We start from the raw sequence: 12941 nt of genomic DNA on the forward strand, positions 1-12941 counted from the left end.
AAAAAGATCATTTCATATTCATTTTTCTTTCATGATAGAAATAAACATTTGTTAGACTATTAACTAAGAGATCTGTCATCTTTAGTTTTGAGCTCCAAGGATACCTACAAGGAAGTTGCTTTTTGCTTTCTTCACTGAGTATAAATTTTTTATTTGAGTGAGGGTATGCTTTTCTTTACACACTAGGAGGTGCTATTGTACAGTGAGAAAGAGGGTGGGCTCAGAAAAGATTGGGGTTTGAATTAAGATTCTGCTACTTGACAATTTAAGAGTTTGGACAAGTAATCTAGCCCCTGTGTGCACTAATTTTCATGTTTATAAAGTGAGACAGCATCAGTAACCACTTTTTAAATTCATTTTAAGTATTAACCTAGCTAAAGATAAATACTACATAACTGACAGCTATTATTTAATATATTATCTTTTTTATTTGTGTGTAACATTTTACGTCAAGAAAACTGATTGGTGTAGCAAAGAGAAAAACCTCAAGCCACCGTGGCTATCACAGTTGCACAGTTCACCAAAAAGAAAAAAAAAAATATGCCCTAATTATGAAAAATCAACTGCCTCCTATGAGCAGAGAGGGATGATAGATATGTTCATTTTTTATGAGACTAAATAATGTTTATCTGAGGTGTGATAACACTGATTTCTTGCCGCCAAGTAGAAAGCAATAAGCAATCTTCCGGCTTCATAGATAGGTTTTAGTTTTCATTGTTTGTTTAGTATATAATTTGGAGTGATGAAAGCTAGCCAAAAAGAGTTTTGCATTCTATTCTGTGTACCTAAGAGATTTCACCTCACTCACAGGTATTAACATGATAAACCCATGTAAAATAGATTTACACTGAGTGGGTTTGAGCATTTTCTCAGTTCTTGGCAGAGAGAATCATGAAGAAGAGAATTATTTTTATGCTACTTCATGGATAAATGAAGTTTGGTGCATGACAAGATACTCACTTATTAAATATATTTATATACATGTGAAATTCAGTGTGATTTTCACCAAAACCTCATCATCTTCCCATCCTCTTGATTTCAGCTGCAAATTTCATGTTGAGTAAGTGCCAGAGATCAAAGTATTCTGGACTCCATAGTTCTCAAATACTGGAGCAGTGGTTCATAGCTTTCATGTACATAAGAAGCATCAAATTTCATATTAAGATGAAAATTCACTGTTTTTTTTCCCTCAGAGAGGCTAACCAGTGTGGGAAAGGAGCTGGAATGTGTCTTTTTGAGAAGTACCCCAAGAATAGTCTTATTTATGTACACTGAGGAGTACACTTGGAGAAGGCATACTCTCAGAACATACACACTACTTATACATATATTGAAATGATAAAATTAGCTGGCACACTTTTGTATCTATAACAATGGCTTCAATTGGGCTGGTCTTCACACTAATGCATTTCTTAGGCTGATTTATTTTAAGAATATTTTTCATGCAGCATGTCTCATCTCATGAAAACATGCAGTTATTGACAACATGGCTTAGTTCCAGCATTCTTGTGTGTAGCATAGATTATTATTTTTCTTCAGTGTAGATGTAAAAAGGAACTAGATTCCAGGACAGTAGTTTCATTTATAAAGTCATTCTCAGAACAATGGTCTAGGATTTGACTGCTTCCCAGCTGGGGCAAATATAGGCTAATTATTTAATGTGTCCAAAATTCAGGTTCCCCTAGAGATAAAACATGCAGTAATGTAATGTGTTATAAGGAGATAAGGGTCAAGTGTCAGGAAGCAAGTAGCTAGCACACTTCCAGGGACATGATTAGTGCTCAAAATGCTGTCTGAACCTGTAAGTTACAATTGTATAAAACAACCAACTGAAAGAAAAATAGATCACACACACACAAAGGATTCAATATACTTCAATATCTTTCTAGATGATAAACTCAAAAACAGAACAATTTTCTTCCATTTTATCCATGAACTTCCTATTTGTAGCATGAGCTCACATCTCGCTCTGTGGCATCTGAAAGGAAAAGCCACATACTGTCAACAATACAGAGTTTCTTCAACCATTTCTGTATCTTGCCAACATGTCACTTTAATTCTTCATGCATTTTCTTGCTTCTTTTTTTTAATTCAGAGGCATTCCCCAATTTCCTGTCCAATTGTAAGGGCTTAGTTTACTTCAAATACTGGTAACAAGTGAATGTAAGCAATAGCAAAGAAAAAATTTTTTTAAAAAAAATACAAAATAGGAACAAAACAACGGAAGGTTATTGATCCAGGGGGTGTTTTTCCTCACTCTTGCCATCGCTTCCCATGCACATAACTTTCAAAGACCTCCCTTGCACCAGGTTTCTCATCTTTCTGTGCCATCCCAGCCCCTCTTCCAGACCATTCTCTGAAGGTCATAAACAACTTTATCTTATTCTACGATCACTTATAAGAGTCCAGGACCCTCAAACTGTAGAAAGTCTTGTTAATGTTTATGCTGTTCTAGTTTAATATATATTACTCTAGTTAAAACTTTTTTAGGTAAATTTGTTTAATGAATCTTCTGTAAAGGTGTTACTGTGATATTATAGGAATACAACTCTAATAACTATATTTGATGTTTGATCATACTTGCAACACAATTTGGAGATTTTAGACATCAAATAGAAGGCATGCCAGGTGATGCCAAGTGTTTTTGTTTTTGTTTTTGTTTTTTTTTGAGAATGTCACAGGTATTATATTAGTGTTCTTAACTAAGAGTCCTTATGATAACAAAATTGCTTTTCACATTGATACCAAATCACCTTTGTGAGCTTGCCTGAAAAAGGTAGTTTCTATTCTGGGCTTATGTTTGTTTGTTTGCTTGCTTTAACCTACAGAAAGGGAGGGTAAGAAATCATTCTCCAATGATTCTGACTTGCCTACAGTAGTCCAAGATAAACTTTTATTAATAATTACTGTTTTGGGAATGAAAGTACATTCAGGTATGGTAAAATTTCTCTAAGCCATTCAATCAGATAATACAAGAATGATAATATATTGAGCTTTGTTTCTGTGTTCTTGACATCACTCTTTATATACAGTCATTTTTGGTCTTCTTGACATTTGCATGACAGAGGCACTGTTAACATGTTTTAGTGATCATAAGAATGTGCGCATGAGATGTTAAATTATATTTTTACATTCACATAGCAAGTAATACCATCCAAAATTGCTGTTTGATTTCTCATTTTGGGATGTAAACCTATGCAAACTTCTCTTACAACCTCCACCCTTTCCCTAAACTCCCACCTCATGAATTAGCTAGTGCTTGTAGATGCTAAGAGTGTGTTTTGAACTCCTGAAGAGGAGGAAATTAGAAATGCCCATAATCCTTTGCATGATGAGCAGAGCAGCCATACCCCACATAGGAGACCAGAGATGAGGGCTGACCCATCAGCCCTTACAGATACCACTGCTCACATGCAAAGACTAGTTTGGAAAACAGTAAGTCATTGCACACTTTTCAAGCCATTGTCTATTGAGTACAAAAGGATAAAAAACAAAAGGAGAAGTTGAAGACAAGAAGAAAATGTCTATATCTCTCACTTACTCATCAGCAAACATTTGAATGTAGAATAAAACATTATCTCCTCAGGTACTCATTTGTGTGCTTTTTGTCACAGAAATGGGTAAATGTTTCAAATCTTCAGGAGGGACAGTCAATTACCTTGTTCACTGTCCATCCTGCACCCAGTATCATCTGAAGAGGAAATAGATCACAATGTCATAATTTTCCTATAACTTTGAAATTAAGGAGCTAATGTTTATTTTTAATAAAACTATTAAGTCATATGTTGATTGCTTGAGTTGGCCTATATAAAAGCAATACATTAAACTGTAATATCTATGTAATAGATAATATGTAGTAATAGCTACACATCTTAGCATTTTTTGATATACTACAAAATACAGCTATGCTCCATGCCATGTGATACACATTAAACCTAGTTTATTCAATCTTTATAAACCTGAATGTTAGGTTATTATTACTTTCCATTTTATAAATGAGAAATATGTGCCTCAAGCTGCCAACTATACAGTCTGTGATATAGACACTGATGGTAAAGATGTTATATGACTATAAGCTGCACATCACCTATTATGAAAGTGTACAGAAATTGTAGACTAAAAAAAAACAATGTCGTAATATTTGAAAACTAGATGTGAACATATTAGAAATTCATTTTTGCAAGATAGTAAGTATGCTATCCATTGAACAATGGGCACACAATTTTAGCATGGATGTCACAGGTATGGACAATAAGAGAAAAGTCTGGGAACTATATTTATAGTAATGATTTCAATGAAAAGATCTTAAAGGAAAAAAATCACATTTTAAAATACAATTGAAAAGTTAACAGTAACCATAATAGGTGAGAAGTAAAGTGTGTGCAATGGTGAGATTTCACTAATGACTCAGTTTTGGTTTGGAAAATGACCTAGAATATTTTTTTAGGTCAGCTCACTCTTCAAAATCAACTGAATACAGAATGACAAATGGGTTCAGCTCCTTTATACTATAATTCCCTTTGTCTATAGCCTGTAGTTCTCTCATGATTAAATATGATCAGAGAATTTTTTTCTTAAATTAGCTTATATTCTAGAATTAGTAGAGAAGTTTCATATAGAACATAGGTACCACATTTTCACACATTGCTTGATTACAGAAGGGATATATCATAGATATCAGTCATATAAGAACATAAACATCACTGCAGAAAGTTTTGGACTCTGGTTTTAGTTTCCTTCTGTATCTTAGACAAGTCCCAAACACACTAAACCTTGGTTTTCTCATTTCTAAAATGTACAGCTATGGACTATAGCACAACCTTGTATTCTCAGCATGGTCCCCAAGTGTAGACTCTTTAAAGTACACTTGAAGAGATTAAAACTCTTAAAAGCAAAACCAAACAAGTCAGACATAATTGCAATGCAATCACCACCCATGGTATAATGGTGTCTCCTAGCGTTTATGAGAGCATTCTCAGAGCACACTGATTTCTGGATTGACCTTCAGCTTGTGTCTGAATGGAATGGTTTACATTAAATGTTTCTTTGCCTTCTGTACTCAGGAAACAGTTATTAAAAGTCAAAGCAAACAGGTGCTCTTTCTCTGAAGCAGACTTAACAAGGACTATATAATTTATTTCCACTTAGCAGTATATCACACCCTGTTCTATACATATTGACAGATACAATGTTTAACACACATGTATACACATAATGATCATGGGGGAAAAATTTCATGCCATGGTCTGCATCTTAACTGAAGAGTAAGATAATATATACGATAAGTAGTCAAGCCTAGATGATCTCTAAATTTGTCTGCAAACTGTGTTAGCATGATTTTCTTTTTATATGATGACTCTTAATCATATAAAAAAGGTGGGATTCTTCTGTATCAGTGATTTTTAAAATTGGTATCTATCACAGGAAAACAAAAATATTCATATTGTTACCTTTTCTTCTTTTAATTTTTCTAAGTATTTGGACCTTACGGATATTGTCAGCAGATAATGAAATCAGTGAACAAGTAGAAAATAAAACAACAGAAACTTTCTTTTATTTTTTTTTGGGGGGGGGGTGATTGGAAAATATTCTTATTCATTGGTTCACTTGTTCAAAGTTAAGAATTAAACTAAGCCACTCTGATATATGACTCAGGCATTTTATCCTGAGGGCCAAAGCCTGCCATTATAGAAACTTTTCAGCCACTTGACTATGTATTGGGAAACCATTCTTTCAATTAATTGGCACCTATGCTCATGGCTTTCATTTGATATTATTATTTATACAGTAGAAGTGCAATAACATTTTAAATAGGTACACAAGTAGCTAAATATAAGCTCTGGGGTGCTAAATCACACTCTCATAATTGAATTAAAAGTAGAAATTTTTGTGTTGACCCAAGTGAATGGCATCATCCAGGCACCTGACTATAAAAACATTTGAGAAGAACCAGCCTAGTTACCAAATGACCATCAGGACACCTCCTGTTTCTGATCTTTTTTTTTTTTTTATCAATTTTCTCTCTCTTTTGTTATTATGCTTCTTATTAATTTGATGTTTTCCAAATGATTTGTATTCAAGTTTTCTTTTTTTCTGCTATGTCCAAATCAAGCACAGACATAAGAGTTCATGAAAATAAAATAACATTCAAGTATGATATATAATGTATAATACATAATAGTTCTACAGGTAGAACACTTACTGTATTCCAGAAAATATGCTAGATTCCTCATGGATTGTCTTCTTCTGTTCTTAGAACAAATTCCTAAGGTAGGTTGTGTAAGTAGATTTGTTTTGTACAAAAGGAAACTGGATGGAATAGATAAGCAACGTATCTAAGGTCACATAGCCAATAAGTGTTACATGATATTGAAACTGTGCCAAACACCATCATTCTCATTGCCCTAGGAAAGAAGTTGCTTGTGATACTCCTTCATTGGTGGTGTTACTCACTGACTCCCCCAGTCATACTCTGAACTTTGTAAAGCATTTATTGTTGTTATTTACCCAATTTGTCACTTATATGGTCATTTTTCTATATGACTAGATTATAGGGATATTTATAACTAATCTATGATTTTATTGCCCTGATAACTGATGGTGGGCACTATCTTAATATATGAGAACGAAAACATCAAAGACATCTCTACAGGAAGGAAGGCAAGTTTAAAGTGTTTTTTTTTTTCCCACCAAGGTGGGAGGAAAACATAATTTTAGGCAGCATCATTTAATCAGGTGATTAGCTCCATTTGTTAAAGGCATCTTAACAAATCCCCTAGAAGTCACTCAAATACAGGCATACACCACTCCTCATAACATACATGAGCAAGCATCATTCCATTAGAACCACACTCTTCTCAGTGGTTTTGGTGATGTTTGCTCCTTATTAGAAAATCAATTTCTTTTTTTTTAAATTACATGGGTTTGGTTAGGACACTGGTAAATTCCAACATAAATGTATGAAGTTTCCCTATTATTAGTTACAGGAGAAAAAAACCATAAAATAAATCCCAAATAAATCATTTTGGACACTGCAACTAGAAATAAGCAATTCAGGTCAAGAATTTTTTTAGCTCAAGAACACAAAATATTTGATTGCTAATATGAATATTTCTTTAGGAAAACCATTTCTGTAACCTAGTTATAAAGAATGATATAATTATTATCATTAATAAGGAAATGCAGGTAGAGTTTTATAGAGGGGCATGTGTGGCAAACACATTGCGTGCATGACTAGGGGAACAAATCTAAATTCCCTCAGATTGTTTCGAGAAAGTTAAAACATTTTATCCTTCCTACATCAAATTTATTAGCCTAAAATGTTTTGTTTGTGTTTATTGTGACTCTTGTCCTTTTCCTTATCCTGCACATTAAGTTGATCCTGAGATTAGATTAAAGCATAGAACAAATAATAGCCTTGGGCATCCTAAATATATAGTATAATTTAAAAATAGATTCCAGAGTAAGCATGTGGTGTGACTGCTGATCAGACAGCCCAGGAGAGACCTCTAAGGTGACTCCTATTGGGAGGACTATAACAGACCATCTGCTCAAAGTTCTTGCTTGATGGAAAACCACCAGAAATTGGTAGACCTTCACTACTCCCCTGCCATGTCTCCCTTACCATCAAGTCATTTAAAATTTAACAATCCAAAGGCATCAAGAGTGTAGCCACAGCACAAAGATAAGCAATGTGTCTAAGGAACATCACACAGCCAGTAAGTGTTGCATGGCTGATTACTAAATACCAACTGATTACCATATACCATATTCTCATTGCCCCAGCCATAAAGGAACAACAGCATGTGGTTCGTGGCTGAGTGTGCCTACAGCATAAAGGAACAGAGGTTCAGCAGATTAAAGTACAAGCCTTCCCAACAATCCACGGGTCCATTTCTATACTAAGAACTTTTAAAGAGTTTTTACCTTATCATCCCTTTTAGTACCTATAGTACTTCTTTCTGAAGTGAATTACTGGCTGCCTTGGAGTAGCAATTTAATGCTTCTACAGAATGAGGCTGTTTAAAAAGTACAGCCACTCTACTCTGAAGCTATTAAAACAACACATATGTTTTCTTTCCTTGACCACATTTATTTGTGCACAGGTTAAATGAGTTTCTGTATTATAGCTCCATTATTCATTTCATTAACCTTAGTTTACCTGAATTTATATGCACGTTCTAAACAGGAGAGACAAGAAGCAAGGAAATTAAAATAGTATTTTTAACTGTAAAAAGTTTTTAAATTGGGATTTACAGCTAAAACAAAGAAAAATCTTTGGCTACTATTGAAGGTAAACAGTTTTCTTTCAAGACAAAGCGCCTCTGGATGAGGTTTATTGATGTTCATCCTGAGTTAATTATGGCAGTGTGTGCTTCAACATATAAAGTTGTTACAGAAAAAGTGAGGAGAGAGAGGCAAACGGAAACAGAAAGTTATTAAAGATTCTTATGTAAATGGAAGAATTGTTTCAAGGTTGTCATCCCTGTGGCTAGAAAACTATTATATAGAGACTGTCTTTCTCCAACAATAGAATTTGTTTCAGAAAACAAAGTCCTTTACTTTAAAACAGAATTGAAGTTTAGACCTTTTGGAAAGAAAACACAGATGTATTAAGCTAAATTCAGAGAAAGAAAATGAACCAAATATAGTTTTTGTGTAACACATCTCATTCCGCACACTTTAGAAAGAACCTGACAATGACAGGCAAGTAATATCACTCAGAAGCTATGATAGAAAAATAGCAATTGCCACTCTGCCAATATTTTCAATGTAGTCTTACCATGTGAAATGTCATTTGCTTTGTATACAAGACCACTGAATAAGAAACTAAGTTAACAGAAGTCTTTGGCTAGAAAACCCACTGTCACAGGTGGCCATGGCTAAGCTACACATTTTTTTTCCCAGCAGGACAGTAAGAACACCCCTACTAATGCAACTGTTGTTACAAAGTTCAAGTTCCAACCTACACATTAACCACACACCTATAAGAACTGTTAAATACTGTGAAGAGAATGACCTTCTTTAGAGTCCTTTAAAACATATTCTTTTCTTTTAAAATGGCATATTAATAGTAGCATGTACATTTTCAAATTTGTTGACTATCACAAGGTAATGTGATAATCTAGTCAAACAAATGACCACAGAGTAATCATATGAAGGAAATGTACTCCTAATTGTGAGGGTTTCACCTTCTTCAAGCACAGCATGAGTTTTCCACAAAACTTAAAAACTGGTCATACAACCAACACTGAAGAAGTTTCATGTCTCAATGCATCGACCATGACTGTTCTGATTTTTATTGTAATGAATGTGTTGACTATGATTAGATGCTTGTGTCCTTACAGAAATTACCACTTTCATAAAAGGGAAAAGATGTTGGCTATTTGCCCTCATATTATATAAGCAAAAGAAAAACTTTGGATTTTTCAGTCAATATATAGCATCGTTAAAAAGCAAATGTGCATTTCAAATTCTAAAGATTTTCACTGTCTTTAAAATCACTGTGCACTCTTTACATCGTTTAAGTATTTGTTATCTCGTGCATATGCTGTCCATCATCTAGCTGAGTCCAAACTTTGAAAATCTCCTTTCCTTAGAAATAGAAACTCTCCAATAATTACTAAACCAAACATAACTGTGTGTGGCAAGAATTCAAAAATAACTGTGATGCATAATTTGATCCAGCTGTCTAGAGATAATTACAAATATTAAAGTGAGCTCTGTAGTTGAAGCAAGTTATAACACTGGGAAACAAAGTGATCTTCTTTAAAACAATCTGCATTTTATGAACTGATGTGACAGGAAAATCTCAGAGGAAATAAAGGATAAAACTTATATTTCTGTTTAGTCTAGGAAAGTCACCTGGGCTTTGCGCAAGGAAATACGAAATTCATTGATTAGTGGGTCCAAATAAAATAGTCTCCACACTAAAGGAAACTTTGATTATTCAAGCACAAAAGAAGTTGTGAGGATTAGGAATTCTTTCAAGAATTTTCCAGTTTTGATTTTTAAGAAAGCGTGAGTTTTCTTCACTCTTCATTTCAAAATGAGATAAAACCCTATACCATTCCCTTTATTTTCTACCAGATGCACCATCAGATAATGTTTCCACTCATGTAGCTTTGAAAGAATCGTCATCCTGTGTGGGTTATTTTATTTTAGAGTAGCCAAGTGAACGAGGTTGCTGCCAATATGATGCTAAGGGCATGCAGAAGCAAGACTCAGCGCTGGGCAGTCAAACAGTCCACCTTTGTGTTGCGCTGGTGGAGGAAGAAAGCATACCCATCACCAACTTTGGGACTTGATCAACAAGCGGGGACTCACAAAACTGTTCTCAATCACTGCTTTTTAAATTTCCACTAAAAATAGCTCCTCTGTGCCGGGGCTTAAAGTCCCATCTGCAGCCAGTGGTAGAGTACAGTACTCAGTTGTTTATCACCCGGGTCTCTGCATCACTTTTCTAACTTTAGACCGCCTCTCTGCTCCTTATTTAGGCGTAGTCTTCAAATCACAAACGGAAACACCCATCAGGAAGCCTACCCAAGATGTTAATCAGGGCTTTTCAGGAGTCAGGGAACTTTTGCACACTTATTGGCATCTTCTGGGATTATTTTGTTTTCTCTGGTTCCCCATACCTTAAAATCAAGTATACTTAGAAGAGAAGGGGGAGCACTGTGGCTATTTAGACATGTCCATAGGAAAGACACCATCTGGTGACAGTTCCTTCGTCTACTTTCCTTTCTTGATTTTGTACTATTGCAGTGATTTCTGTTCACTTCTACCAAGGCAGAAGGGGAAAATGTCTGTCCTTCTGAAGGGAGAGCTCCGGGTTCCCTCATTGGGAGCAATCCTGAGACTTTCTCCAAGGGCCTGGGATAACCAGAAAAGGGTTCTGCTCTCCCGAAGAATTTCTGAGTCCGAATCACAGAGTGATTTTCTTACTTGGGCAGGAGATGCACACAGCTGTAGAGCCTTTGATCCCCACCAGTGACCCGCAGTGGAACCAACCTTGCATCTGCCGCACCCCCTTGCTCAGGTCACTCACCCTCTCGGACTCACCTGGTGCTGAGGACCAGCGCCGGCAGGATAGGCAGCAAGAAGTGCGCTGCGCTGAATTTCATGCTGTCGCCTGTCGGGGGCCTCCTTCCCTCGCTGCCTTCGCTCTTTCGCCTCCTCGGGGTCCCGTAGCTCCTCGTTGCCCGGCTCTCTCCCAAGACGGCGGAGCCCTCTCCAGCGGTGGACGGAGGCAGAAAGACTAACGGATGCCTCGCTAAGGCAGGCGCTGAGAGAGGGGAGTATCTTCGTGAGTGATGTCACCGGCGAGGCGAGCCCTTGCCCGGGATTGCTGAGCGCCGGCTCTCGGAGCGGAGGAGGGCGAGCTGTCCCTGGCGCTGGAGGCTGCGCGGGGAGAGGGAGGGGTGGCCAGCGCTTGCCCCGCGCGCTCCGGGCCCTGGGCTGCGCTCTGGTCACTCGGGTGAGCACCGGCCGGGAGCTGATCATTTATTCCCGCTGCTCGGAAGGACCGCGAGGGGGCAGGGCGGGGGCGAGGAGAAATCTAATCTGCCAATAATTGAACCGGCATACTCGGCGGGAGGTGAGATCGAATCGCTGGGAAAGACTCAGCCTCGTAGAGTCGTAGGCAGGTGTCCTTCACCTGATCCAGCACGACGTCGCCGTGGAGAGTGTGAAAACGCTGTCCTAATTAGGGATGCGTAACGGTTTGCCCGATGCGGACTGAAGGAGAGCGCGAGGAAGCAGTGCCCAGAAACCTACCCTGAGCTCACAATGCCAGCATCGCAAGCTTCTTAACCAGTAAATGCCGCTTTACGAAGAGGCTTCGCGACCCTAAGACGTCTGCGCCTTCTGGGCTTTGGCAATATCTGGTCTTCCTCTCATTTCAGTCCCCAACAGCTGGCAGGGGATTTGGAGCTGGTGGGCCAGGTTCACGCACCTGAAGGGGTCCTTTTCCTCAGGTGAGAATTCATCAAGGAGGCACAACTGAAGCACTCGCAACATATTAGTAGTAATGAGCTGGGAAGGGCAGTACTAGAAGACACAGGGTTGCCTGTACCATTGTGCTTTGTGCATTTTCCTCATGTTCCATAATAAGCATTATCTAGAAAATGAAATGACACAACTCTAATAAAAATGCCATTTTGCACACGCATGGAAAACAGAACTACCAAGACATTCAATTCTAGGGTCTAAACATGGTCATTTTTTAATATTTTAACCGAATGTCCTGGTAAAGTAACAAGCTTAAAGCAATTTAAATGTTATTTAATTCGGTCCTCATAGGAATCATCCTAGCAAAATAGAAATTAATACTATTTCTATTACAGACATGAGGAAACATTGTTATCAAGATCTGGAGCAAGATTTTTTTTTTTTTTTTAACAACAAGTAAGTTTTCAAAAACCTAGAAACGATCCTGCTGTTTTCTTGATCACACCTAGCCCTGATGTTGACACAGTCAAGGCTGATGCACATGCAAGACCCAAAATACAAAAGTCAGCTGGTGTCCAGTAATATTCCTATCTTCAGGGTTCAGTTCACTTTCCATTTTTGTGGCAATTCATTTATAATAAAATTTAAATGAAGTATCTCCTCTAATCTCATTTTAGAAGACGTTTGTTGGGAAATTTCATTTGTTATAAAGACTGACATTTAAATAGAATGCAAATTTAAGGAGTTAACCATCTAGTCCTTTTATTTGTTTTGGTTTTTATTTTTAATGGCATTGAAGTTTAAAACATCAACACAGAACAGAATTGCTTTAAAACCCCAGGATGCATAAAGGTCATAACTTTTGCAAATTGTGTATAGCAATAGTAATATCTGTAACAGACATGGCTAGGAATAAACAAATCAGCTCATTTGTGAATTGCATTTTATTTACTAAGAAAAATGGAAACACACTTTGCTAAAACAGAACCCTG

The 12941-nt window shown here is 36.9% G+C and overlaps 1 protein-coding gene across 3 annotated transcripts in view; it reads right to left on the reverse strand.

The window, feature by feature from the left end:
- The window catches only part of LUZP2 (leucine zipper protein 2), a 527801-nt gene extending 515805 nt beyond the window's left edge, over positions 1–11996 (reverse strand). Inside the window, exon 1 of one of the 3 annotated variants that reach the window (XM_051852030.3) lies at positions 11062–11996. In XM_051852030.3, the coding sequence (XP_051707990.1) occupies positions 11062–11123 (62 nt within the window). In that variant the 5' untranslated portion in view covers positions 11124–11996. The remainder of the gene's footprint in view (positions 1–11061) is intronic. The other 2 variants (XM_008268979.5, XM_089310454.1) reach the window with 2 other exon arrangements.
- Positions 11997–12941: the final 945 nt, after the last annotated feature.

Source organism: Oryctolagus cuniculus, chromosome 1 (assembly GCF_051225735.1).
Source record: "Oryctolagus cuniculus isolate XC-2025 breed Fujian yellow rabbit chromosome 1, ASM5122573v1, whole genome shotgun sequence".
Classification (NCBI taxonomy): domain Eukaryota; kingdom Metazoa; phylum Chordata; class Mammalia; order Lagomorpha; family Leporidae; genus Oryctolagus; species Oryctolagus cuniculus.